The sequence below is a fragment of the Kogia breviceps genome, unplaced genomic scaffold (assembly GCF_026419965.1).
Source record: "Kogia breviceps isolate mKogBre1 unplaced genomic scaffold, mKogBre1 haplotype 1 scaffold_493, whole genome shotgun sequence".
Taxonomy (NCBI): domain Eukaryota; kingdom Metazoa; phylum Chordata; class Mammalia; order Artiodactyla; family Physeteridae; genus Kogia; species Kogia breviceps.
In genome coordinates, this window is record NW_026711932.1 from 685 (window position 1) to 25,712 (window position 25,028).

At 55.0% G+C, this 25,028-nt stretch overlaps 4 protein-coding genes across 6 annotated transcripts; 2 read left to right on the forward strand and 2 right to left on the reverse strand.

Annotated features, from left to right (window-relative positions):
- The first annotated feature begins 259 nt into the window (after positions 1-259).
- On the forward strand, positions 260-5,977 carry LOC131749768 (UPF0561 protein C2orf68 homolog). The gene is made up of 4 exons (XM_059051643.2): positions 260-542; positions 626-744; positions 1,672-1,823; positions 2,190-5,977. Exons 1-4 carry the CDS (start codon positions 436-438, stop codon positions 2,310-2,312), a joined length of 501 nt encoding a protein of 166 aa, XP_058907626.1. The 5' UTR covers positions 260-435; the 3' UTR covers positions 2,313-5,977.
- A 2,556-nt stretch (positions 5,978-8,533) lies between these two features.
- Positions 8,534-12,806, forward strand: LOC131749769 (transmembrane protein 150A). Of its 3 annotated transcripts, none has more exons than XM_059051644.2 (8): positions 8,534-8,656; positions 9,180-9,359; positions 9,801-9,848; positions 10,189-10,275; positions 10,917-10,984; positions 11,289-11,416; positions 11,634-11,811; positions 12,037-12,806. In XM_059051644.2, the coding sequence occupies exons 2-8, from the start codon at positions 9,193-9,195 to the stop codon at positions 12,276-12,278; spliced, it is 918 nt and encodes a 305-aa protein (XP_058907627.1). In that variant the 5' UTR covers positions 8,534-8,656; positions 9,180-9,192; the 3' UTR covers positions 12,279-12,806. The 3 variants fall into 3 exon arrangements, with proteins under 3 accessions (XP_058907627.1, XP_066880481.1, XP_066880482.1); XM_067024380.1 differs by having other exon boundaries at positions 8,566-8,656; positions 10,165-10,275; XM_067024381.1 differs by lacking the exon at positions 9,801-9,848 and having other exon boundaries at positions 8,568-8,656.
- Positions 12,807-13,493: 687 nt separating this feature from the next.
- Positions 13,494-15,780, reverse strand: LOC131749770 (E3 ubiquitin-protein ligase RNF181). The gene is made up of 5 exons (XM_059051646.2): positions 15,633-15,780; positions 14,456-14,586; positions 14,162-14,271; positions 13,904-13,978; positions 13,494-13,636 (listed from the first exon to the last, which is right to left on the reverse strand). The coding sequence occupies exons 1-5, from the start codon at positions 15,716-15,718 to the stop codon at positions 13,577-13,579; spliced, it is 462 nt and encodes a 153-aa protein (XP_058907629.1). The 5' UTR covers positions 15,719-15,780; the 3' UTR covers positions 13,494-13,576.
- A 1,920-nt stretch (positions 15,781-17,700) lies between these two features.
- Positions 17,701-24,916, reverse strand: LOC131749771 (vesicle-associated membrane protein 5). Its single transcript, XM_059051648.2, has 3 exons — positions 24,835-24,916; positions 18,646-18,783; positions 17,701-18,165 (listed from the first exon to the last, which is right to left on the reverse strand). The coding sequence occupies exons 1-3, from the start codon at positions 24,835-24,837 to the stop codon at positions 17,956-17,958; spliced, it is 351 nt and encodes a 116-aa protein (XP_058907631.1). The 5' UTR covers positions 24,838-24,916; the 3' UTR covers positions 17,701-17,955.
- Positions 24,917-25,028: the final 112 nt, after the last annotated feature.

Genomic DNA, 25,028 nt, shown 5'->3' on the forward strand with positions numbered 1-25,028 from the left:
TGCCCAGGGGGGGGACATTCCAGTATCTTATTGCCAGCCGAAAAAGCTTAAAGCTCAAAAGTATCGATAGGGAAGTAGGGGTGTAAGTATAGTTAAGGCCCTACAGGTGCTTTGTGTTTTTCTGGATTTTCTGATGTAGCAGCACTAAGCCAAAATCCAGGTTTCCTACTGATAATGTCACAACGAAAGAAAAGCCCCGCCCGGGAGTGGAAGTTGCGCATGCCCCATTGCCCCCCGCCCCGCCCCGCCCCGCCCCGCCCCGCCTGCTCCAGGAACTCCGCGCGCTGGGACGTTCGGCCCGGCTGGCCATTTCCCGACTGACGTCAGGGCGCGGGGTCGAAAGTCGAGCGAGGAGGGGCGCGGAGTTCTCGGCGGGTGGAAGTTGGGGCCGTTGAGGAGGCGGCGGTGGCCGCGGCTCTGCGCACAGGGGTCCGGATGGAAGCGGCGCCGGGGCCCGGGCCCGGGCTCTGCTGCAAGCCTGGCGGGAGGCTGGACATGAGCCACGGCTTCGTGCACCACATCCGACGGAACCAGCTCGCCCGGTACCGCCCCGCCCCGCGCCACGTCTGCCAGCCCCAGCCTGGCCTGGCCCGGCCGTCCCTGACTCCCGCTCGGCTCCCCGCAGGGACGACTACGACAAGAAGGTGAAGCAAGCGGCCAAGGAGAAGGCGAGGAGGCGGCACACGCCCGCGCCCACTCGGCCCCGAAAGCCCGACCTGCAGGTGTACCTGCCGCGACATCGAGGTGAGGCCTCCCGCCCCGCTCGCTGTTCTGCCCCCGGGCCCTCTGCCTCCACGCGCTCTTCTTTTCTGTCTGGGAAAAAAACTATGTTCTATTTCCCAAGGCTCATTTCATCTCCAACGTCTATCTCGACGCTCCCCAATCGCCGCTCAGTGATTCTGCCCGCGGCACAGGGAGGGCTCAAGGCCCGCAGTTAAGCATCACTATTACCGGACGTTCCCGAGAGTCGGCAAGTTGTCCGCCGCTTTGCCCCCCAGCGTACTATATTTTCGCTCTCCCATCAGCTAACAGGAAAAAAGTTTGGCACAGCTCTAGGCAATCAGGATATAATTGTGGAGTGAAGCCCAAATCCAGTTAATGGGTTTTTTCCCCCAGCTTACTTGTGATCTAGAGATTATAAAAGTTAACGTACGATGCGAAGTTTGCTGAGCTTCCCTTACAAGTGTTTTTAGAGGTTATGTGCAGTCATTCATGTATCTTTCAGAGGACCCGGTAAGATGGGAACTGTTATCATTTCTGTTTCACAGTCAGGGGAACGGGCAGAAAGAGGTTTCGTAACTTGTTGGAGATCTCAGAGAAGTAAATGGCAGAGCCTGGATTTGAACCCAGGCAGAGCCCTATGCACCTCTCCACTACCTTCCAACCGTGTAGACAGATGTGCATTGTATACCTACTGCGTGGTACGACTGTGCTGGTCCTGGGGCAGGGATACAAAGGTGAATAAAATTAATGATGGGCGGCTAATTTCACACACACACAGACGTACGTTTTGGGTCCACGCACGCACACGCGCGCGCACACACACACACGTACGTACATTCTGGGTCCATGAGAAGATTGGGGCTTTACAATATGTTTTCCTGTATCATTTCTGGGCAGGGGTTCCAGCAGCCTTCCTCCCTTCCCTCTCACTCTGGTTCGTCCTTCCAGATGGCTCTACCCACCCAAGCAACCCAGACCGTGAGGAGTCTGGTGAAAGCAGCAGTGGTGGCAGCTCTGAGCCAGAGCCCCCTGGCCATCAGCTCTTCTGCTTAGAATATGAGGCGGACAGCGGAGACGTCACTTCAGTTATCGTGTATCAGGTACGCCCGATGGAAACAGCTGCAGCCTGAAGGTCCTGGGCCGTGATGGAAATCACTGCGGGACCTGGAGCCACTGTTTTCCTCAGGGCCAGTGGGAAGTGTTTGTTCCACATGAGAGCACAGACTGCTGGGCGATGCTTTTGAGCACAAGTCACTCCCGTCACACAGTGATTCTCAGCGGGCAACAGGGAGGGCTCATGGCCCCCAGTTGAGAGTCACTATTACAGGGGACACCTGGGAAATGACAGGCCCTGGCAAGAAGTTGTGAGTCAAACAGAGTTCTGTGAGAGTGTTGTCTAGGGACAGGGCAGGTCGCCTTTTCAGAAGAGGCCAGGTCCTGAGTTTCCTGACTCTTCCTCCACGTAGGATGATGATCCAGGAAGGGTGAGCGAGGAGGTGTCGGCACACACGCCTCTGGAGCCACCCATGCGAGAGGCTCTCAAGTTGCGCATCCAGGAGGAGATTGCAAAGCGCCAGGACCGACACTGAGCAGACTGGAGTCGCTGTCCAGAGAGCCGCCTCTAGTTTGGGGGTGCCAGGACCAGTCTGAGCTGATCTTGAGGACCGGCCCCCCTGTCCCAGAGCTGCCACATCCACAGGAAAAGGGGGATCACAGGGACTACTCCTGGCCACCTACCTTGTAGCCATTCTTTCTCATATATTGGCCCATTTGACCAGCCTAATGTTCTGGATGTTTTTGAGAATTTGGTTTGGTTAGCTTGGTGTTCTGGAAGCTAAGATTCTGGGGAGAGATGAGGCTTATGAGACCTTCTGCCAACGTGCTGCTTTCTTACCAAGGTCATGTGCCCCAGGGCATCTGACCATGCTCCATAAGCCCCATTTGTTATTTTATGGTTCCTTTCTTCTGTTTCTGTTCACTTCCGTCTGTGCTTTCCTAGATCATCTTTTCAGCTCTGTTTCATTGTTCTTTTCTTTCCTTCATCTTTTTTGTCTCCCAATCCATCAGTTCCACCCCACCCCCCACCTCCCAGTGTGACTGCAGACCTACGGATGCTTAGGACTTTGGACCTGGGGTTCTGGGGTCTACCTTTCTGACAGGCTCTCCTAGTAATTCTGATACCAGTCGAGGGAGATGATCTTCTTTGACGCCTACTTGTGAGCATGTCTTCCTCCCCTTCCATCGTTTTTGCAGGTTTCTCCCATGCTCCCCCGCTTCACACGGTCTAGGTAAGGAGATCTAGAAAGATGATGCCAGGACTAAACTGTGAGGATTTCTTGCAGCAAAACCTGCCAGGGTTCGGACTACAGAATTCCAGCTTCCAGCCTCATCCCTAGCTGTGAACAGACCATCCTCTGCTCAGGCTAAAAGGGAATTATCAAAAGAAGCCTGAAACCATGTTTCTAAATGTGATTTAACAGCCTTGAATGTACATACAAAGGGAAATTCAACATTAGCAATAATTACCTGTTTCAAGCCCTAGTTGGGAAAAAGAAAAAAAAAAAAGCCTGAAGAGAGCCCTAGAGGGAGCGAAACAAGCCTCTTTCATCTGCCCTTCCCCTGCTCTGTGCTTTCTCCTTTCCTACCTCCCAAGAGTATAGAGTATATAAAACTCCCAATAGATCCTGAGAATAAAGATCCCAGGAGTATCACTGCTTTCACCTAAGTGAACATTTTTCCTAATGCAGGGTTGGGCTACAGTCTGAGATCCACAAGCAGTCCCCCACACTGCAGTTGCAAGCCACTTCAGTTTTCCAGCAAATGGGCCTAACCTCAGTGACTTGAAGTATGGGGTTTAAGTGAGCCCATGAACACTGAGACTTCTTCAAACCAAAGCCCCCTGCCCCAGAGGTTTTTCCTCATCGGGGTCTCAAGATCAGTCTGGCTGGTCCCTCTCAGCAGCTTTTCTCTTAAAGGACACCTGAGAGCACTTTTGGTTCATGCCCTACACCCCTGAAAATCTGCCCCCCTCTGAAACGGAGCAAGGCAGCTACTTCGACTCCATCATTAAAGTGCAGCAAGTCACGGCTCTCGGGGAAGGTGAGGGAGGGGTGGATAAATTAGAAGGGCCTGGTTGTGACGGCAGCCAGGGACCAGCATGCTCCTGAGCCCCAGGGCTGGCCCAAGGTCAAATGCCTTAAACTTGCCAGCCCTGGGCTCAGTTCTACTTTCAAAGGAGAAAGTCTGTCCTCATTCAGCCAGGCTGCAAGTGCCTTTTGACTTTTAACGTTAACTACCCTCCAGAGCCTCCCGGGTCGAGGAGACTATGCCATACTCTATCCCCAGTCTTCCTGCAGCTCGGAGCACCAGTCATTGCAGTCTTCCAGCTCTTCAGCTGATCTTCTGACTTGGACATAGGATTTCACCGGAACTTTTAGGCTTCCTAGTCTGGAAATACTTTGAGGTTCGTCTTCTCACGGCTGGATGGCCCGTTTCCTGGATTTATTATAGAATTTAGAAACAAGTCCAGAAGAGGAGGTTGGGGGCATGGCCCCCGAAATTTTAGCCTCCATTCCCGTGAGAATTGTATACCTATCCTGTCCTTCTGTGTGTTAATCGAGTAATCCTAACACTCTCAGGTAAGAGAATGATGGGAGTATCTTGCTTGTAAGCTTTTTCTTGAGGCCCTTTGCTTTTATCAAGTGCATATCAAATATTTTCCACCCAAGAAAACATTCTAATTTGTAGCGAATGTGTGCCAGGAGACTATATAGAGCGCTAAGCCTGGTACTTAAAGGAGGCATTGCCCTTCAGAGCAGGCCTGTTGGTGGTGACGGTGCCGTCGCTGCAGGTGTGCCTGAGATGCTTCTCTGGTGATGGCCCTCTGCCCGCTGACAGCCTTACGGCTCCACTCGTTGCTTCTACCACATCTCTTCCCAGTCCAAGGTAGTACTACCCAGTATGGTTCCCGGAGTTGCCTCTCGATGTCTTCCAGCTGTTTTCAAATATCAGTGCTTTGCCATCAAGGTGCATGTTCCAGAGCATTTCCCAGAGGCTCTAGAGATGTCCCAAAGAGGACTGTCCCGTGCTCTTTGGTGCAGTAGCAACAGCATTAGACTAGCTGGGGCTTTCCGGCAGACTGCTTCAGAGTCAACACTCATTTAACTAGATATATTCTCAGCCGCCTTAAAAAGCAAAGTCTTGTAGCCTGACAAGCATATCTCATGTTCATCCAAAATGAAGTGATCTTCACTTACTAAGGCTAAGCCTTGGATTTTAAGGCTTTGTGTTTCCTGGGCCACAGTGGGTGATTACTAATAGAAGGAAGCTGGGGCCTGCAGGGGCTTTGGGCTGAGCGAGAGTAAACACTAAAGCTTGAGTTCCAGCCAGCTGGCAAGTATGGAAGTCTTTGATGAAGGTAACACAAGAAGAGAAAAGGAGAATGCAAAGCTTTTTGTACTGAGTGAGAGTAGGAGCCCGGCCAGCCAGTAGGACCAACGTGGGTAATAAGAAATGCTTGTCCCAGGGCTTCCCTGGCGGTCCAGTGGTTAAGACTCTGCGCTTCCAGTGCAGGGGACGCGGGTTAGATTGCTGGTCGGGGAACTAAGATCCCACATGCCTCACGACGTGGCCAAAAAAATGCTTCTCCCAGTGGATGGGCCTCTGGAAGGGACATTGTCTCCATTGTTCCACTCTGAGGGGCACTGCCATCTAGAGGTTAGCCCACGAAACTGGAAGAAACCCTTTGGGATGGTGGGTATCCAGTTTGCTGTGCATCTGGCAGGACCTGTGGATGGTAGGGTAGGGATCCCCCAGCTGGTCACAAATATAAATGAGGCATATAGAAAGAAAACTAAGGACAGATTACTTTCATATCTCTGAGCCTTCTTTGGGAGGAAGCACCATGGGATGGTGACAATTACCAGAAACATTTTAAGCTCTCTCCTTGAACTCCTATCCCTGAGGAATCAAATGACCAAGCCACCCCGGATTTCCCCAGGAGGTGGAGTGATGCCAGAAGGGAAGAAAGTGAATGGCCCCTCTGCCTTCCCAGAGCCACCAGAATGAGACTGGTTGCACTGGCTGTGTTGTGTTAAGTGTGTAAAAAGCTTTATATTCTTCTCTTTTCTCATTTCCAACGTTTCTGCGTATGGATGAATAAAGTGACGTGGAAATTATTTGAAAATCCTGGAAGGAAGGTACTTTTCAAATACAGTATTTTTTTCAACCAATAAACTTAACTATTTTTATAGCACTGTTTTTGCCAAGAGTTGTGAAATCACTTGTGTACATAAGGAAGTGAAGATTACATGCTGCCCTAAAGTCATTCAGCAGCACAGAATCAGCATTTGAAATCTCATCTCTTGTTCTGCCTATTTTAAGAACTGTCCTGGTTGGAGCTTAACAAGTAGACTCGCATGGCATTAGAGCTGGAAGGGCCTTTTAAAGACATCTGGTCCTACTTTTTACCTGATACGCAACTCCTCCCTACCGACTACCCATGAAGAGCCCTTCTGTCTTGGGCTTATTCTCTGTTTTAGGGATGACTCCGATTGTCATGTTAACCCAAAATCTGCCTCCTTGTCAAGGCTCTGGAGTGCTTGCCTTACCCCTACTTTAGGATAGAACGGCCAGTTTAGAACCTGAGTAGCCCTCTCAGGCCTTCCCCACGATCCTGGTTGGAGAGTAACTGAAACCCAGCTCAACAGGGGACAGTAAATGTTGATTAAGAATTGCAAAGCTTCCATGGGCCTTCTCTGGCGGTCCAGTGGTTAAGATTCCCCCTTCCAATGCAGGGGGTGCAGGTTCCATTCCTGGTCAGGGATCTAAGATCCCACATGCTTCCCTGCCAAAAACCCAAAGCATAAAAACCAGAAGCAATATTGTAACAAATTCAATAAAGACTTTAAAAATGGTCCACATCAAAAAAAGAAAATTTTTTTTTAATTGCAAAGCTTCCAAAGCAGTAGGAAATGCTGAGCGTTCACGGCACCATTGGGCAGATGAGAAAAAGGTGCCTCTCCAAGGAGAACACGCCTGGGCAGGAAGATGGTGCTTCTTGGTAAATTAGCAAGAGGCACTCCCTTGTCCTGGGGCACAGCATGGCCAGCAGACAGACTGGATTTTACACCCCCCTGGTCCTTCAGCCAGGTATTGTGCAGTGATCGCTGTGCACTGCCGTACTCCTTGACCCTGATTTAACTATTTGTGCTGATGCAATTTGGAAGAGGGCCCTCCAACAGGTTTCCTGTTGCCATTTTTAACCTTCCACTAGGTCCAGAAAGTTTTCTCCTTCCTCAAGCTGTTGTCCAGTTAGTTTATCTTCTCCATTTCCCCCATGGTACAGGTCCCTGTTTCTGCCTATTGCATTTGCTTCTCCAGTGCTGCCGAACTTAAGCTCCCTGGTTCCCGGCAGCCTGGGCCCATGCTCCCTTCAGGTAAAGGTCTGTCAGCCCCAGTGTTGTCTCACAAGCGCTCCAACAGATGCTGGGCTGCCGTTTAGAGTGCCAGGTACACTTCCAGTGTGTGAAAGGAAGATTTCCTGCCCTTTTAATCATGAAAAGAATGTCTAGGAGGGCACCCTTGGCCTGTTAAGTGTGGACGAAGAATGTCTCCTGCCGTGTCAGGAAAAAAAAGGATGTGACCATCAAGCCTGCAGCCACCCCCAGCTGTGCACCCTGAGGGGATTCAGGGTGGAGAAAAGCAGGATACTGGCCCTAGATAGTTACGGTGCATATCAAAGGAATGATTTCAATGAGCCCAGACTCATGTATCTTCCCATACATAGAAAAGCGCTAATTCATTAACTTGAGGTGTCTGTTTACTGGTCTTTAATTAACAGTAAGTAAGCTTTTGATATTGCAAATACCTGGGTTTTGCAAAAACTCCCATCCTGGCTTCTCCCCTGCTTCTTTGGAGCAGTCCCTCAGAGGTATCCTAGAGGCTGCCTCCAGGGCTTGAGTCCTCAGAAAGTCTACCGAATAAAACACTTCTCAACTGCTAGGTTGTGCATTTTTTTCATTCAACATAAATTTTGGTGAAGCTGTTGGGTAATTTATCCTCACAGTATCCTGTTTATTTTTTACCAGATTGCTCTGGGACTCCTGCCTTCCTCTCCTCTCTTTTGCCTCCCAACACCTGGCCAGGTGTGTCTACTTAGAATGGATATTGTTTCAAGTTGAGTGTTAAGCAGTCAGGAAACACATTTTGGACACTGACTTCTGGACAGTACACTGTGTACTTGTACCCTTGAAAATAAAATGTATCTGATGAAAGTAGCCCTCCTCCAGAGTTTGCTGAGCCGAGGGAGGGAAGCAAAAGCCAAATCTAGAGCGCTAGAGTTTCCTAAGGAACAGCCAAGGCTTTGTGCTTGCTTCTCTGCAACCCGCCTCGCCTTGGACAGCGGCAGGCACGGGGTGCCACATGGAGGAAGGCTGCCCGAAGTCACTGTCGGCCAGTCCAGGCTGCAAAATGTGCGCGGCGGCTAAGGGAGGCTTCCTCCAGCCACGTGCGCGGTGACAATCACACGTGCAGCGGGAAGGCGGTGCACACCCGGAGCTCCCCGCCTCCCGAAGCTTCCCCCGCAGGAGCAGGGTAGACGGGGCTATCCTTTTGGCATCGGTATCAGAGCCTCCGCTGGGGTCCCACGCCACCGCCCTTGGCGTCCAGGTCCCCAGAAGTCGGGGCACCGCCCACCCTTCCAGCGTGACGCGGGCGCGGGGGCTCGGGAGTTGTAGTTCCCGGCTGGGCGCGAGCGCCAGGGCTGGGGCGGCGCGGACTCCACGTCCCGGCGGGCGGCGCGGCTCGGCCCGGGGCGCCGGGGGAGGGGCTGCTCGGCCCTTTAAACCATTCAGGGCAGCTCCGAGGGCCGCAGCCGGGGACGGCGCCACGCGGGGGCCGAGTAGACGCGGCGGCGGCGGGGCGCTCCGGGGAGGTGCGTACTGGGCCCCTTCGTCCCCCGGACCTGCGGAGGCGCGGGTCCTCGGATCCCGGGGCCTCGCGGACCGTGGGCTCCGGGCGCCCACGCGGGCGGGAGCGGGCCGGGCTGAGCTTCCCGCGTGAACCCGCCCCTTCCCCGCGGCGCTGGTGGTCAGGTGGCTGCCTGTCCCCGGCCGCCTCTCCACCCAGCCCCGGATCCCCTCCCAGGCTTTCCTTGGCGTGGCCTCCTGGACTGTCCTGATTCCAGCCCCTCTCCCAGCCCGGGACCCTCAGGCCTGGGAGAGTGGCTCCCTTTCCAGATGTTAGGGCCCCGCGGCGTTTCTGAACATCTGGGTGGAACGCGGAGGCCCCCGGTGGATGCCGGAGGGTGTCCACGTTGCGGCGGGGGCTCAGCCCGAAGTGTGGGCTCTCAGAGCCGCAGCGGGAGTCCTGCATCTGGTGTTGACCACCTTCCTCTCCCCCGCACCGGCTTTGGCCAGTCACTAGACCCTGGACTTTGACCTGTCTCTCTCCACCAGGCCCGGGCAGCTGATGGTTTTGGCGAAGTACCTTAAGGTAGCTGGGTCCACCCCCTCTTCCCCACCTACCTCTTGTCCTCCCCCCACACCACCACCACCCTGGCTCCCCTCCCTCATGACCGCCTGGATCCTCCTTCCTGTCAGCCTGTCAGCATTCTCCATCACTGGCCTATGGACTGTGTGAGTAAAGAGGGGGATGGGGGGAGGCAACTAGGGGACAAAATGGACCCAGGCTGAGGAGGGACAGGACCCAACAGGAGCCTGATGGCACACACAAAGTCCCTTGTCCTGTTGCAGGCTCCAGGGTGGTACCCAGGGTCACTCTGGCTGTCTGCAAAGCCTGGCCTGGTGCCTGGGCACACAGCCCCTTGGGACAAGCTGGCACCACTGCTGTCCAGCAGGGTGGCCCTGACAGACACACTTCTAGCCAGGGCAACTTCCAGAGGTCCTCTAGTTTGGGACTAGGCTGTGGGTTCTAGAGTAGCATCACGCCGCAGGGCCACCCCAACTTGAGTCCCCGGAAAGGACAATGAGGCTGAATGGGGGCAGAATCAAAGGGAAAGAGTCAGTGGGAGAAGGCTGGGTGCATCATGGGGCGGGGTGACAGTTGTACTCCCGCAGGTATGCCATGGCCGTGATGAACCACCACGTGTGCCCCGTGGAGAACTGGTATGGCGCACTCTGCAGACAGCCTCACTCTAAAGCTCCCTTCATCTCTGTTCCCTCTGGGGCCGGGGCTGCCTCGAGCCAGATGGAGACACTGGGCCTCACTGCTCTTCTCTGACATTGGCAGCGCCTGCCCCTCCCCAGGCATGGCTTCGTGCCCACCTACCTGCTTCCCACCGTCATTTGCCCCTTTGGCTTCTGTCTCAGGGGGGCCCTGGGAAGTGGGCTCTTCTGCCCCTGCCAAGGGAGGTCTGGGAGGGTGGTCTCCGAGAGGCCTGAGGCTATAGGCCGAGGGCCTGGGGGAACCCCTTTCCCCCAGGCTACTCTCTGTCCTGCCTGCCAGGTCCTACAACGAATCCTGCTCTCCTGACCCCACTGAGCAAGGGGGCCCCAAGACCTGCTGCACCCTGGACGATGTCCCCCTCATCAGGTAAGGCCTAGAAACCGCGCAGGTCACAGAGACCCAAGGCCCTGCTAGACTCCCAACTAAGCCCCCCCAGCAAAGGCCTGTCCTTGGGTCTCAGGGATAATAATTCCATGAAAAGCACTTAATTACAACATTACTTACCTATTACTGTGTACCGGACCCTGTGCTGAATGCTTTACATGCGTAGCGGCATTTAATTCTCCTAGCACTAAGGCAGCTGTTGTTTTCACCATTTTATAGGTAAGGAAGGTGAGACAGAGCTATGTCATCCATTCAGGTCCCTCAGCTAGTAAGTGGAGGCACCTGGATTTAAGTTCAAGCTCTCTTGTTTGCCCAGCCCAAGTTCTGGCCTAAGGGAAGCCAGACCCCCTGCAGGCCTTGACGGTCTCAGGGAGTCCAAGAGCCTCAGGGTCTGGCGAGCAATTCTGGGCACCGCCTACCCCAGTACCACACCAGCTCTGCCTTGCGGGGAGGTGCAGCCAGCCTAGGGCCAAATGTTTGTGAGGGACCCCTGCCCTTCTCATCAGTCGGGCTTGCCTGCTAAGGAACAGGCACAGATAAGGCAAGGGAGAGCAGGCGGGCCAGAATGGGGCCTTCCGGCGCTCCCGCCCCCCCCTCACTCTGTCCTCGCCCCCTCCTCTCAGCAAGTGCGGCACATACCCCCCCGAGAGCTGCCTCTTCAGCCTCATTGGCAACGTGGGTGCTTTCATGGGTGAGTTGTGCCCTCGGCCCGACCACCACCCCGCTCAGTCCCGCCCGCCCTCACACCTGCTCCCCACAGAGGCCCGGGAAGCCCTGGCCTCGCGCCGCCTACCCTGCCACGGGCCGAGGCCAGCGGGGCCACTTCTCTTCCGTTCCTTGAAGGCCCAAGGCTGACTTGCACAGGGCCACGCTGGTAGGGCACACCACCCGCCTGTCCGTTCCCTTCCTGCCCTCAGAGTATCTGGGGGAAGCTGGTGGGCTCGCTGGGCTGAGCCAGGGCCAGAGCCGGCCCCACCTGTGCTCTCTTCCCCCAGTGGCCCTGATCTGCCTCCTGCGCTACGGGCAGCTCCTGGAGCAGAGCCGTCATTCCTGGGTCAACACCACGACGCTCATCACAGGCTGCACCAACGCTGCGGGCCTGGTGGTGGTGGGCAACTTCCAGGTGCGCCCGCCTGCCCACCTCTTGAACTTCCCCGAAGGGGGCCAGGCTTTCGGCAAGGGCCCTCAGTTTCCCGAGGGTTGACCCAAGCTGCGGGTCTGCCCCTCAAGGTTGGGGGTGGGAAGAACAGGGCCCGGGAGGGGGAAAGTCCCGGAGGGAGGGACAGAGGGGGGTGGAGGGGGGGCTGCTTCACGGGTCAGCCCCCTCTCTCCGGGCCCAGGTGGATCACGCTAAGTCTCTGCACTACGTCGGAACCGGCGTGGCCTTCACTGCCGGGCTGCTCTTTGTCTGCCTGCACTGTGCCCTCTCCTACCACGGGGCCACTGCCCCCCAGGACCTGGCTGTGGCCTACCTGCGGATTGTGCTGGCAGCCATCGCCTTTGTCTCTCTGATCCTCAGTATCCTTCCGGGACAGGGCGGCCAGGAGCTCCTCCTGTAGCCCAGGGCCTCTCCCACCCAAGATGGGGATCCGCCCCCACCCAGGGTGGTCTTCTGCCCCCCTCTCCCTCCCGGGAGGTGAGGCCTGGTCCTCTGCCCCAGCCTAGCCACATATCCGGCAAGGCATTAAGGGTGTCGCCAGGCTCCCGCCCATCCTACTGAACGTTTCCTTAGCCCCGTCCCAGGCGGAGTCTTCTTCATCCACGAGAGCTCTCAGCTGCAGCACGGGGCAGCCCTGTGCGAGTGGGTGTTTGTCATCGACATCCTCATCTTCTACGGCACCTTCAGCTATGAGTTCGGGGCAGTGTCCTCGGAGACACTGGTGGCCGCACTGCAGCCTGCCCCCGGCCGGGCCTGCAAGTCGTCCGGGAGCAGCAGCACCTCCACACACCTCAACTGTGCCCCTGAGAGCGTCGCCATGATCTGAGGTCTGGGGAGGGTGGCCGGCCCGGCCCCCGCAGCTCCCCACCCCGTATCTCCTTTGCATTTATTTTGTACCAAAAAACGATTTTGAGAAAGTATTCTGTTGGGACAGAGGCTTCCTCGCTCCTGGAGGAGTGGCCATCCCACACCCACCTGTGCCATACAGGAGCGGGCCCTGGCAGCTGCCCAAGCTGCACACAGCCTGCCCCCCACACCGCAGTGTTATTTTTATGTTTTAAAGGTCACGTATCCTCATTCACCCAGCCAGCCCTTCAGGTGCCTTCTACTCCCCCAGTGCCACTGGGGTTTCCTGCTGCAGGAATTGGGGGCTGGGAACAGCAAGAGGGACAGCAGTCTGGGGGTGGGGGTGAGCACTCCTTGGTCTGTGGGAAGGCCCACTTCTGGGCCCACTGAGCTGCACTGGGATTCTTCACTCTGTCCCTTTCTTTAGGGCAAATAACACAGCAGAACCACGTGGGTATTTTAGTACTTTTTTATATATATATATCTATTAAAAGAATCCTAATTTGCATGTTTGTAGTCTGTTCTGGAGAGTCTCGGAGAGGGCCTGATCCTGGCTTTCCCTAGGCAAAGGATGGGAGAAAGCCTCTGCCCCCAGGGAGGGTCCTGAGTGCCCGCTGCTCTTTGAGAGCAGGACTGCCAAAAACAAAGGATGCCAAGTGCTATCCAAATACCCCGCAAGGGCTTGAAGCCCTTTCTGGGCCTTTAAACAGTCTAAAGAGCCAACTTGATCCTTTCACACTTCCTGTCCTGCTCAGAGTCTGGTTTGAAGTTTGATTCCACACTAAGGGATATGAGGAAGGAAGGATACAGAGAATAACTTGAAAATGTTTGTTAGAAGCAATCTTTGCAGTGAAGCTAAAGAAAGCCCCTGGGATTCTAAGGTTGACTAAAGATTGCAGGGGGAGGGCGGGAGATGGGCTAGTTTTTCTTTACCATTTTTAAGTAACTACTGGCTGCCAGACCCTGACATATTTTGCTTTCCAACCACAGACACAGAGGCCCAAGCCCTGGCTGGTCCCGCTTGGTGGCCAAGTTCTTGACCTGGGCCCTACTGCCCTGAGGCCAGCAGGCTTGGCAGAGAGGGATACGCAGCCTGGTACCTTCTACGGTTCAGGACCACCTTCCCCCATAGCAGTAGAGACCCACTGGAGGGTACAGAGTCCCTGCCCAGGCCTGTGAGCAATGGAGCGGCAGGATGGGTAAAGAAACTTTTAATGAGAACCCGAGGCAGAAGAGGAAGGTGTGGTGGAGGAGGACTGGTGCGCCGTCCCGGCCACCTCATGTGTACATGGCTCCATGGAGGTTCTCGAGTCGGTGCTTCTGCTGCTGCTTGCGAGCCTGCGGGAGAGAGGGCACGCTGGGCAGGGGCCGCACCCCAAGGCCTGTGGGTGAAGGGGCAGAGCGGCCACCGTGGGGCTGGCTCACTGTTTTCAGGCCCTGGGCACCTGCAATGCCAAGGCTCTTGCCCCTCACTAAAATCGCGGGGAAGGCCGCCAGAGTCAGGGGCCATGAGGCCTACTCAGGCCTGCTGAGGTGGGGACGAGAGCATCAAGGGCAGACTCGGGGAGCCCCGTTCCCACCCACTCCACTTACCCAGCCCCCTACCTTGTCTCGTCTATACTCCTCATAAGTGTCATCATCAGTGGGCAGCTCGTGGCGGCACAGGGGGCAGGAATTTGTCTGGGAAAAGCAGTGCAGTGTACGAGCCCAGGTCTGGTCTTGATAAGCTAGAAACCGTCTCCAGCTCCCAAGTCCCAGCCCTACCCGTCTCCCATCTCTGATCCCCCCAGCAGTCCATAAACAGAAAGCGGCTTGAGAACTGGGCCCGGGGCAGGGTGAGGGCTGGGAAAAAGGAAGCAGTACCTTGCTCAGCCAGGGCAGAATGCAGTTGGAGTGGAAGAGGTGACGGCAAGGCATCTCAATGGCAGTCTCCTCCTCCTCAAATTCCAAAAGACACACGGGGCACTTGAGCTCTTGAGGAGGGAGTGCTAATCAGGAGAGCTGCTATAGGCCCTACCTCCCAGCTCCCACTCCTGAAGGACACTTCTTGCCCCAGCCTGGCCTGGAAAACTGAAGGGCCAGACCATAGTCTGGCTTCCAGAGGGGGTGGGTCTGGCAGACCTGACCCAAATAGTGGAAAGAATTAAGTGTTCTCACCAGCCTGAGAGCCCCTGATGACTGTCCTGGGAAGGTTCTCAACTGCAGTCTTGGCAGCAGGTGGAGGCAGGTGGTGATCCCAATCTACTACCAACCCCAAGTCTTCAAAGTCCATCCTATTGAAAAGGGACCTGGGAAGAAGAATACAAGGTCAGAACCAAAGAAAAATCATACTTTCGGGGCTTCCCTGCTGGTCCAGTGGTTAAGAATCCACCTGCCAATGCAGGGGACACGGGTTTGATCCCTGGTCCAGGAAGATCCCACATGCTGAAGGGGAACTAAGCCCGTGAACCACAACTACTGAGCCCATGCTCTAGAGCCCACGAGCTGCAACTACTGAGCCCTGCCACGTGCTGAAGCCCGTGCGTTCTAGAGCCCGCGTGCCGCAACTACTGAGCCCGCGTGCTTCAACTACGGAAGCCCTTGCGCCTAGAGCCCATGCTCCGCAACAAGAGACGCCACCGCAATGAGAAGCCCGCGCACCGCATCGAAGAGTAGCCCCCTCTCGTTGCAACTAGAGAAAGCCCGTGTGAAGCAATGAAGACCCAGCATTAGCCAAAACACACACACAAAAAACCCCATACTTTCTCATTGCCCCAGCAGTCCACTAAGCATTAACAGATAAATACTCTGCCCAGCTACTAGTACTAATAGCTACCCCTCAGTAGTGCTCACTACATAAAAAGCACAGCGGGAAATGGCTTACAGCTGCCATCAGACAACCCCAAGCACGCAGGCTGTTTATTCCCATTTTACACATGAGGCAACAGCTCAGAGAAGTTACCCAGGCCACGCAGGAATGACCTGGTAAAGCCAGATTCCAACTGGCAGTGTGGCTTCCATGCTTGGAGTTCCTAACGAATATGCCTATTCACAGCCACACGGCCCCTACCCCGCCCCCATGACCCGCCTACTCCAGTACCTCCTAGAGCCCACTGCCCTCCGGTCCCGACTCCCCCGACTCTCCAGCTAGTCTTTTCCAGAACCCCCTTGCCCTGGCCCCTCCAAGGACGATCCAAATTATCGACTTCCCCCGAATCTCACTGTGGAACTAATTCTCCAGATTATTTATCCGTCCTCCTCTGAATCTTACTGCCCCAGATAATCCGCCTTCTCCAGTCAGCTTCAGCCCAGAAACCTGCTGCGTGAGCCCTACCTCCCAGCCCCGCGCACCCACCTTGCGAGCTCCAGCAGCATGTTGGTTTGGGCATCCTGCTCGGGGTGCAACAGCTCGCAGTCGTGTTCATCGAAATAAGACGCCATGGCACCAGGCCTGACACAGCCCTCAGACCCCGCTGGACCTCAGCCTCGCGGTGCTGGCTAATAAACTGGCGAGTTGAGGGAGGGCGACCAATCATAGCATCCGAAAGGCGGGCACAGTGGCTCTTTCGCTTCAGGGAAAGCGGAAGTATTAATTGTATCACCTTTCATTGGCTCGATTAAGTCAGGTGACCAAAGGCTGAAGCCAATGGCAGGGGCCGGGGCTGGTCAGAAAACTTTCGTCTTGCAGTCCCAGCCTAGGGTAGGTTCATGGGAGTGACGTGTGGATCACGTCCATAGAGCCCTGAAAAACCAAGGGTGTGGGCTGTAGGGGTCCTCCATACGCTCCGCGGCTCAAGAGTCTCGGCAGGACAGATGTCAGAGGTCTCTCAGAGAGAGAGAGGGAGGGCCTGGCCCAGGGATCATGGTTCTGCGAGCCTAGGAAGGCCTGGTGTCAAGGTGCTTCCCGCTGCTCTGTCGCGGCCTCGCCGGGCACTTCTGCACGCTAGTTTGTTCAGGACTTGGCGCTTCACTCCTCCACGACTCCCGCAAAACAAACAAAAATTCCCTGTTCATTTCTTCTGTGTTAGGCACAATAATAAAGGGTGGGGCAACCTCGCCAACCGAGAAGAGGACGATCCCTGCAGGGAAATCTGGGGCCTTACCAGCTCATGGAACTGTGTGACCTTTAGCCCACTGCTTAACTTCTCCCCTAGCTTCTGTAAAACCAGTGGCTTGAATTAAACAAGTGGTTTGCATCCCTGGCTACCCATGAATCTCCTGGAGAGAGGAGAAGAGGAGGGGTTGCAGCTTTAGGGAAAAAAAAAAAAAAACGTGTCTGATACTTAGCCTCAAAGATCCCGATTTAACTGATCTAGGCCTGGGAGTGGTATTTTTTTAATAAGCTCTACCGGTGATTCTGATGTGAGGCAAGGTTGAGAATGACTGCACTAAATGATCTGGATGATAGCTAGCATTTAGTTGGCATCTAGAACCATTACATTGATAGATATTGTACATAGGGTATAAATACTTCTCACAGTCATCCTGGGAACTAGTCTCATTATCCCTTGTTACATATGTAAAACCCAAGTCCACACTCACAGGGCCTCTTAGTGGTGTTGCACACCTAAGTGCAGCACCGGGTGCTTTCCTCCATCTTCCCCAGGAAAGGCAGATGGTGGTGAGCCTAGTGCAAATAACATGCTCTGTGCGGGTACAGCTCCACACAATTCGACGGTTTGTTCTTGTTTCTCCGTCAGTAGCCCTCACTCCACCTAACAAGGAACCGTTTCTGTTGCACACTTGACCCTGAATTCCCCTTCCCACCCACTCTTGAGTTTGACATGCAGTTAAGGAGTTCAGGCAGCGGCTGCCCTGTTTCCCAGGTCTTGGTAGGGCCTCTCCTTCTTCCCCGGCCTTTACCCAACGATCTTACTTGGTGCCCTGAAGGCGCTGCCTCCCTGGCCCTTTAAAAAGCCCCAATTCTTTCCCACAGGGCAAACCTTGTGACTCTGCATTACAGCACCATAGAAGGAAGCCCTTTTCCTTTCCTGCCACCTACCCCACCTGTGATCTGGTGTAAAGCTTGAGGGAGAAATTGGAGCAGAGGTGCTCAAGGGGAAAAGTCTCTCTGAAGGTGAGAACCTTGTGATATAAAGATCTGGAAGTGCTTTCCTCTTTGTTATCCTATGGGTCCTCTGAACATCCCAAGACTCAGAAAAATAACAGATTTCATTCTCAGGGAAACAGACTTGGAGGGCACTGGTTGAAGGGTCTGGTTTGGGGGCTGTTGTGTCTTTATACATCTGCACCCCAGAAGGATCTGTCTGTAGGGTTGGATCAAGTTGAGAAGGGAGAAGGGCCACCTCCCAAGGCTGGAGTCCTTTGGGACTTTCTGTTTTCCAAGCAGCCCCAGGGGTGGAGGCAGAGCAGGATGAACCAACCTGAAGACCTTCAAACACACACATACACACATACACCAGTTTTTAACCAAACAGCAGCTTTTAACCCAACAGCAGCTTTTACTAAGCTCCAGGTGGGGCTGCCCTGGCATGGCCAGCACAGCAGGTTGCCCTCAAGGGCCAGTCTCTCGTGTGATAGGAAGTAACAAAGGTGCACAGATTGCTGCTGCCTTCCACGCTCACTGGGGTGGCTCAGAAGGGAGCAAACTCCAGGGTTCTCTGAAGACCAGAACCGACCAGTGTGGCTATTCGGCCTCTTTTCCAGGCCCAGCTGTGTCATTCCCCAGGCCCTGAGGCAACGCCTGCATCATGGGCCTGTGGGGCACTGCTGCCCTTGCTGCTTTGTGGGAGAAACATGGCCAGCAACACAATCAGGAGGATGAGCAGACCACCGCCTACTACCAGCCCCAAGTAGATCCGGCAACGGACATTCTCCCAGCGCTTCTTCTGGGCCAGAGTCTTGGTTGTCTTGCTGAAGGCGGAGCTCTGTGGACACGCCCACACACAGGGTAGGAGTTAGTGGTTTCCCCAGAGCCCTGGACCAGCTCCTCCCAACCCAGCCCCGACAAGACCTAGTCTCCTCCCGCAGCCTCCCCATCCTGTTAGCCCCCTTTCTCTACGCAGCCCACCCTGGGACCCTCCCAGCCTGACTCCTGGTCTCTCACACTGGTGTAGCCCTTGACTCACGGCCCTACAGGCTCACCCCCAGTTAACAATGCCAGTCTTCAACCTTTAGGAAGATCCACAGCTTCAAACCAAGGCCTTCGTACTTCATGAGACCTCCCCACCCATTGCACAGCTAGGCTAGGGATGCTTCAAGAAACCCACAGTCCCCACACTGGCCCTTGGGTGAGCCTCAGGCCCTACCAACGGCCCGCCGGGAGACCCTGAGCACAGCCTGAGAGCTCCCTCTGAGGGCCCCTCCTAGCCTCTCCCTCCCCCTCCCTGCTTCTCCAGGCCTCACACCATGTCCAGGAGTTGGTCTGAACGCTGTTCCAGCTCCGCCAGCTTCCCGTCGCGCTCCAGGACCTTGTCGAAGTTGTTGAGCATGATTTCTGTCACCTCATCCGCCTGCCGCTGGCACCGCTCCAACTCTTTCCCTGCCTGGACACCAAGCCCAAGGTCAGGGCTACATGAGGCTCCCACCTGGCCCTCATCTGGTCCTGAGACCTAGAGGCCTCCTTGCCCCACTGTGCAAGCAAACAAGCGCGCACACGTGTGTGTGTGTGTGTGTGTGCGCGCGCGCGCGCGCGCGCGCGCGCGCGCACGCGCACTTGCGCAGTGTATGAGTAAGGAGAACAGCGCCTTTCATGTAAGGGTCTGATATGTGCGGAGGGAAGGGCTGGCCTCTTGGGTGTGTACGGCTCACCTTTGGCTCCTCCCCTTTTGCCCATCTAGGCAGGTCCTAGGTCAGCCTTGACTTCCAGCATCTCAGCTTCCTCTAAAATGCCTGAGGATGGGACCTTCCCAGGACCCACCCTCCCACACAGCAGACACTTGGCTCACCTGCTCTAGGATGGCCTCAACCTACTGTGCACCTGCCCCGTGGCTTCCCACTGGCCTAAGGAGGCAACAAAGAACACAGAACCAAGAAGCTACTTGGCCAGAGCCAGACAGGGAGGAGATCCAGCCCACTGAGCTAGAGAGATAATTTTGGACTGCCACACGTTATAGCCTCTGCCTAACCCCACAGAAACACACACACACACACACACACACACACAATTGAGATCAGATCTCGCTCCCCTCCCTCCTCCAGCCTCTGACTGGTCAGGCCAGTTCTGCCTCCTGGCCTGACCCTGCTCCCACATCAATGCTCAAAGTCAATTCGCTGTCTGCCAGGGAGCCTCGGCCTTCCTGGCCTCCGGCCTCCAGCTTTCCAGCCAGCCAGGATCTTCGCTGGGATCCAACTCACACAGGAGAGACCAGCTCTTGGATTTCCCAGCCTGGGCAGCAGCCTCACCTGACAAAAGAACCCAGCTCATTTCAGAGGGCTGGGAAGGGAGATGCAGGGTCCAAGCTGGGGGAGAGGCCAGGAAGAAGAAGAACACATGGATCACAAGCAAGAAAGAAACTGGGCCCTGGATACAGGCAACTGGGAGAGACCCAGGGCAGGAGGCCCTGGTAAGAGTTGGAGGTCCGGGGACATGTCGGGAGATGAATCCCAGCGGATTAACAAACCACAGGAACTCCCTCCCCCAGCCCTGTCCCCCAGAGCCCAACCCTGTTCTCATCCCCTCCCCACAGAGCACGGGCCAAGCTCCCTTTCCTGCCAGACTATATTGCCCATTGTCTGCGGCAGACATTTTGGCACTTGACTGAATTCCACTTAAAACCAGAGAAAGGGAAGGGATCTGGTGGTCACAGAGGGCCACCTCCTACTCAGCCAAGAATCCCCATTCAGGATCCCTGCAGCTGCCTTGCATGTAACCTCCAAGCATTCCCAGTATATGAATCCTATCTCCCCAACTGGACCACAAGCTCCCAGGGGGAGGGCAGGGGCCAGTGCCCTGCCTTTGTCTGCCACCGGCCTGGAGGCCCAGGAAGCCAGCACAGTGCTGAGCATCCGCAAGGACTCAATGAGTGAGCCAACTGCATTATAACTTATGCAAATGCAACTGTCATTCTCAAGTTTGTTATCCCAGTGTGTTTATCTAGCCCAGCAGGAGTTTCGAGGGGCAGGCATCTGAAACCCAAGTAGATCAATATTTACTCATGAGCTAGAAAAGCAACCCATTTCGAGAGGGGGCCGGCAAACCATGACAGAGCGGTACACTCACGGGCTGGGGGAAGCAGTAGCTGGGGAACAACCACCATCACCACTATTATTATGACTAAATAATTCAACAAGTCTCCATTACTTGGAGTCTCTCACATTCAAAGAGTCCAAGGCAAAAACCTGGGAATGGACCAAGATTCAAAAATGAGAATCGGGCTTCCCTGGTGGCGCAGTGGTTGAGGGTCCGCCTGTCGATGCAGGGGACACGGGTTCGTGCCCTGGTCCGGGAAGATCCCACATGCCGCGGAGCGGCTGGGCCCGTGAGCCATGGCCGCTGAGCCTGCGCGTCCGGAGCCTGTGCTCCGCAACGGGAGAAGCCACAACAGTGAGATGCCCGCGTACCGAAAAAAAAAAAAAAAAAAAAAAAAAAAAAAGAGAATCACTCCTAGAGATTGGTGGGATGTTACATATCATTTTTTCTAATCTAAATGCTACAGCTGTTGTTATCTTATTCTCCAACATGGGGTGATGTTGGGTCACATTCTTCAGGAGAGCTGGCTGTGCCTCCCACTGCAAGCTGTAGCCTCCTTCCCCCACTGCAAAGCCAGGCCTGTCCGGACCCCAGATGGGCCCGGGCCTAAAAGAACGCATTCGCTCCAGGGAACACAGAGGCCTGAGGCTCAAGTCTCTAGCCCTCCTTGGCCCCCCTCAACCAGAGGAAAAAGGACACTGTATGCACGGGTCGCTGCTGGCACGGTGATTCAAATAAAGAACTGCGGGGTGTGGAAGGAGGTAACAGACCGGAGCGCGGCCACGCTGCATCCCGCCACATAGAACTCAGCATAGTGCCTGCCTGGCACACCGTGGGCGCATGGAAAATATTTTCTGAATGAGTTGGGCCGGTTCTTGAAAAGATCGCTATAGGCTGGGGGGAAAGAGGTGTATATGATACAGTTAGAGAAGAGTAATGAGTTTACCCCCCGAGATACAAATAGCGAGTGTTGAGCTGCCCACAGACAGATGATTCCTGAGAACCGAGATGGGCTGGGGGGCGGGGGGGGCATGTGGTGGAGACTACTGCCACAGTCAAACTCTGGACAGTGACGGATCTGGCAGAGGGTAAAAGTCAAGAAGAGGAAGCTCCCGTGGAGGGAGGGATGGATCGAGAGCTTGTGTAGGTTTCTGAGCCTGGAGGGGCTTCAGGAGACTTTCTCTGTTGGTGGTAGACTGGCATGAATGAAAGTGAGATAACTCAGGCCAGAGGCCACCAGAAAGCATGTAGAAATGCTATCCGCAAGGGTATGTGAAGAGGTCCCCAGGCTGGGGGGCCGGGAGGAACGGAGGGCAAGAGAGGAAGGGTGGGTGAGAGAGGAAGGGAGGGTGAGAGGCACTTCCGAGCTTGGGTAGGGGCAGCATTGTTGACAGACGGAGGATGGTAGTTCCACAGGAAATCGACAGACTGTTACCCGGTGTGCAGAATATCCCTCCTTCAATTCTCAAATCTCTCCTCGGGTTTTTCCAGGCCAAAGACAGCTGGTTCCTCTGCAAAGAAAGCTCTCAAAAACCTCCCTGTCCAAACTCTCCTGTCTCCCCTCTTTCCTGATGAGTGCCTACGAAACCCAGCTGTCACTGTTGTTGGAGGACCTGACAGAGGGACCCGGGCAGCGACCTGGTGTATCACCTCCTTCCTGGGTCAGCGCTCGCCTGAGCTCAGAGCCTAAGAGCCGGGCTCTGCAATGCAGCCCTGGGTTCCTTCAAATCCTGCCTATATCACTCACCAGCTGAGTGACTAAAGACTGGGGATATGACGTTTCTGACCCCTTCGCTTCCTCATCTATAAAGTGGTGACAATAATATCTCCCGTAACATTAGCTAAGGCATGTGGCATGTTATAAATAAAGTGCTTAGCACAAGTCCTGACACATACTAAATGCTCAATAAATAATAGCTATTATTGCGGTAGCCCAAGTTTCCCTAGGTTTTTTTTTTTTTTTTTAGCTGTCAGATCCCAGGAACCACACCTGTGGTCAATAAAACCTCTTAAAATATTTTTACAAAATACACAGCCAAGCAAGCTCTTCCCTGCTGCCACCTTGTGCACTTAGTCATTTCTAACCTAAATATAAAACCCGACATGGGCCTTTGATAACCTATATCTATTTTATTGCCATCAGGCGCTGCAGGCTGTTGAGAAGGTTTTACCTCTTGACAGTCATAATAGCTCCCATTCAATGAGCACATATTCTGAGTTGAGAACTGTGCTGCTAGCTCTTTGTTCACTTTATCTCATTTAAGCCTCACAACAATCCACTGAGGAAAGTACTGTCATCCCAGTTTTATAAGAAACTGAGGCTCAGAAGGGTTACTCCAAGGATCACATTCTTAACCCCTGTGTTAAACTGGATGCAGGTAAAGGGAGGTCAAATGCTTTAGCTGGCTGGCTAAAGACTCACCAAGTTTGATGCTGTCAACTCAACTTGTGTGCATATGACGGGGGCCTGTGGCTCAAAACCCAAATTCTTTGCACAGAGCATGAGTGAGGACCATCTACAAGATGAATTCATTACCCATTCAATTTCTATCTTTCCCATCACTATTTTGTTCCTACTCTATCCCCTATACCAGTCACCATGACTGGTACAAAGGAAATGCCCAAGAAACACTTGTTAACTGAATAAATCAGAAAAGAGGAGAAAAGAAGGGAAAGCAAGAAGGACCAGGTAGGGAAGGCAGATGGGAAGGAGGAAGGGAAAGTGCTGGGGGTGGACAAAGGGGCAGGAATAAGAGAAAAAACAGAGGGAAGGGGCTAGGAGATGGTTGGGAGAGAGAGATCAGTCCCCAGGCTCAGATCCACTATTTGCCTCAGATGAACCTGTGAGAGTCCCAGAGTTTCCCAGTAACCCCCAGTAAATTATCACAGCCTCAGCCTTCATTTCAAGAGTTTCCTCTTCTCACCAAGTGCTAAGGGCCAGCCGCAAGCCCATCCTAACCCTGCCTGATTCCTTGCTCTGCACGCTGGGAAGTGGGCTCTGGGCTCCGTCCCGTTCCTTGGGCCTCCCTCAGTTTCCTGGCCTGGCCTTAGAGCTCAGTGCTACCTTCCTGCCCCGCTTCCTCTTCCTGCCTCCAGTTCCCTGGAGATGAGGCCATCCAGGCATCTCGACCCCCAGCCAGGCCACATCCACATCCATCACACCTCTGCTGGCTTCTCCATGGAAGAATCTTTTTTTTTTTTTTTTTTCTTTTTGGCCATGCCACGTGGGATCTTAGTTCCCTGACCAAGGATCGAACCTGTGCCCCCTGCATTGGGAGGGCAGAGTTTTAACCACTGGATCCCCAGGAAAGTCCCTCCATGACAGAATCTTAAAGCACCAAGCCTGCTTCCTGCCGGGCACAACTTCCCAGGAGTTCCAGGGGAGGGAAGAAGCGACCCGCACCAACTGCTCCTGACACCTTTGCCTTGGAAATGACAAGTGGACAGAGGCCAGAGTGTACAGCAGGAGTGGGGGATGACTCAACTCAAGAATGTGTCTCTGGACTTCCCTGGTGGCGCAGTGGTTGAGAATCCGCCTGCCGATGCAGGAGACACGGGTTCGTGCCCTGGTCCGGGAAGATCCCACATGCCGCGGAGCAACTAAGCCCGTGAGCCATGGCCGCTGAGCCTGTGCGTCCGGAGCCTGTGCTCCGCAACGGGAGAGGCCACAACAGTGAGAGGCCCGCATACCGCAAAAAACAAAACAAAACAAAAAAAAAAACAAGAATGTGTCTCTAGGTACGGCTTAGAAGGGTGTCAGGCTATGCCACACTCTGATAACTTCAGTGCAACTTCTATAGTTAAACATCTTACTTTCTCTGTCCCCAGGGGAAGGAGTTTGCCCTCCAACACCCTGCCACAGGACTGGCCATCCCATAGGCTCAGGTTTCCAACCCCTGAGCCAGACTGGTGTCCTCACAGCTCCAGGAAGGGCTGAAGAGGTCACCATATTACCCACCACTTCTCAGGGGCAGGTTCCGAGGGCCAGGCAGGTCTCTGCCATTGTATCTCCTCTAACCTCCTAAGGACCCAGCAAGGCGGGTATCGCTGACCCCACTTCACGATGCGGAAAAAGAGGCTCAGGGAAGCTAAGTGACTTGCCAGGGGTCACAGAGCGGGTAAGTGGCCACCACCAGTATCTCAGCCCGGAGTCTGACTGCGAAGCTGGTGCTCGTAACAGCTTGGCCCCGGCAAGTGGGAAGCCGGAGTCCCGCTCACTGGGCGCGGGGCAGCCGGGACCCTCGCACGCCGCCCTTTCCCTCCCGCGATGCGCGCGACGAGCCGAGGGTCCGGCCCCGGTCCTGCTTCCGGGCACCGTCCCGAAGGACGCCCCCGCCCTTGGACTTCGGACTCCCGCCTCGCACCCCGCCACTCTCGCCCTCTGCCCTCCGCCCCGGGCCCTCACCATCGCCGCCGCCGCTGCTGCCTCGCCGCTCCGGCTCCTCTGCCCGAGCGGCCGCAGTGCCAGGGATCTAGGAGGAAGCGGAGAGCGGGGCGGGGCCTGCCTGGAGGGGGCGGGGGGCGCGCTTTCTGGGAGCGGCGACCGAAACCAAGTCAAATCAGTCAAACCGGAAGCGGCCGGCGATGGCTCCCGGGGAC

Coding starts and splice junctions, on each gene's coding strand:
- LOC131749768 (XM_059051643.2), top strand. CDS start 436: ATGGAAGCGGCGCCGGGGCCCGGGCCCGGGCTCTGCTGCAAGCCTGGC. Junction 745..1,671: donor GTACCTGCCGCGACATCGAG/GTGAGGCCTCCC, acceptor TCGTCCTTCCAG/ATGGCTCTACCCACCCAAGC. Junction 1,824..2,189: donor CTTCAGTTATCGTGTATCAG/GTACGCCCGATG, acceptor TCCTCCACGTAG/GATGATGATCCAGGAAGGGT.
- LOC131749769 (XM_067024380.1), top strand. CDS start 9,193: ATGGTTTTGGCGAAGTACCTTAAGGTAGCTGGGTCCACCCCCTCTTCC. Junction 10,985..11,288: donor CAACGTGGGTGCTTTCATGG/GTGAGTTGTGCC, acceptor CTCTTCCCCCAG/TGGCCCTGATCTGCCTCCTG. Junction 11,417..11,633: donor TGGTGGTGGGCAACTTCCAG/GTGCGCCCGCCT, acceptor CTCCGGGCCCAG/GTGGATCACGCTAAGTCTCT.
- LOC131749770 (XM_059051646.2), bottom strand. CDS start 15,718: ATGGCGTCTTATTTCGATGAACACGACTGCGAGCTGTTGCACCCCGAG. Junction 14,587..15,632: donor ATGCTGCTGGAGCTCGCAAG/GTGGGTGCGCGG, acceptor TCTTCTTCCCAG/GTCCCTTTTCAATAGGATGG. Junction 13,637..13,903: donor AGGAGTATAGACGAGACAAG/GTAGGGGGCTGG, acceptor TCTCTCCCGCAG/GCTCGCAAGCAGCAGCAGAA.
- LOC131749771 (XM_059051648.2), bottom strand. Junction 18,166..18,645: donor CAGACCAACTCCTGGACATG/GTGTGAGGCCTG, acceptor GCGTGTCCACAG/AGCTCCGCCTTCAGCAAGAC.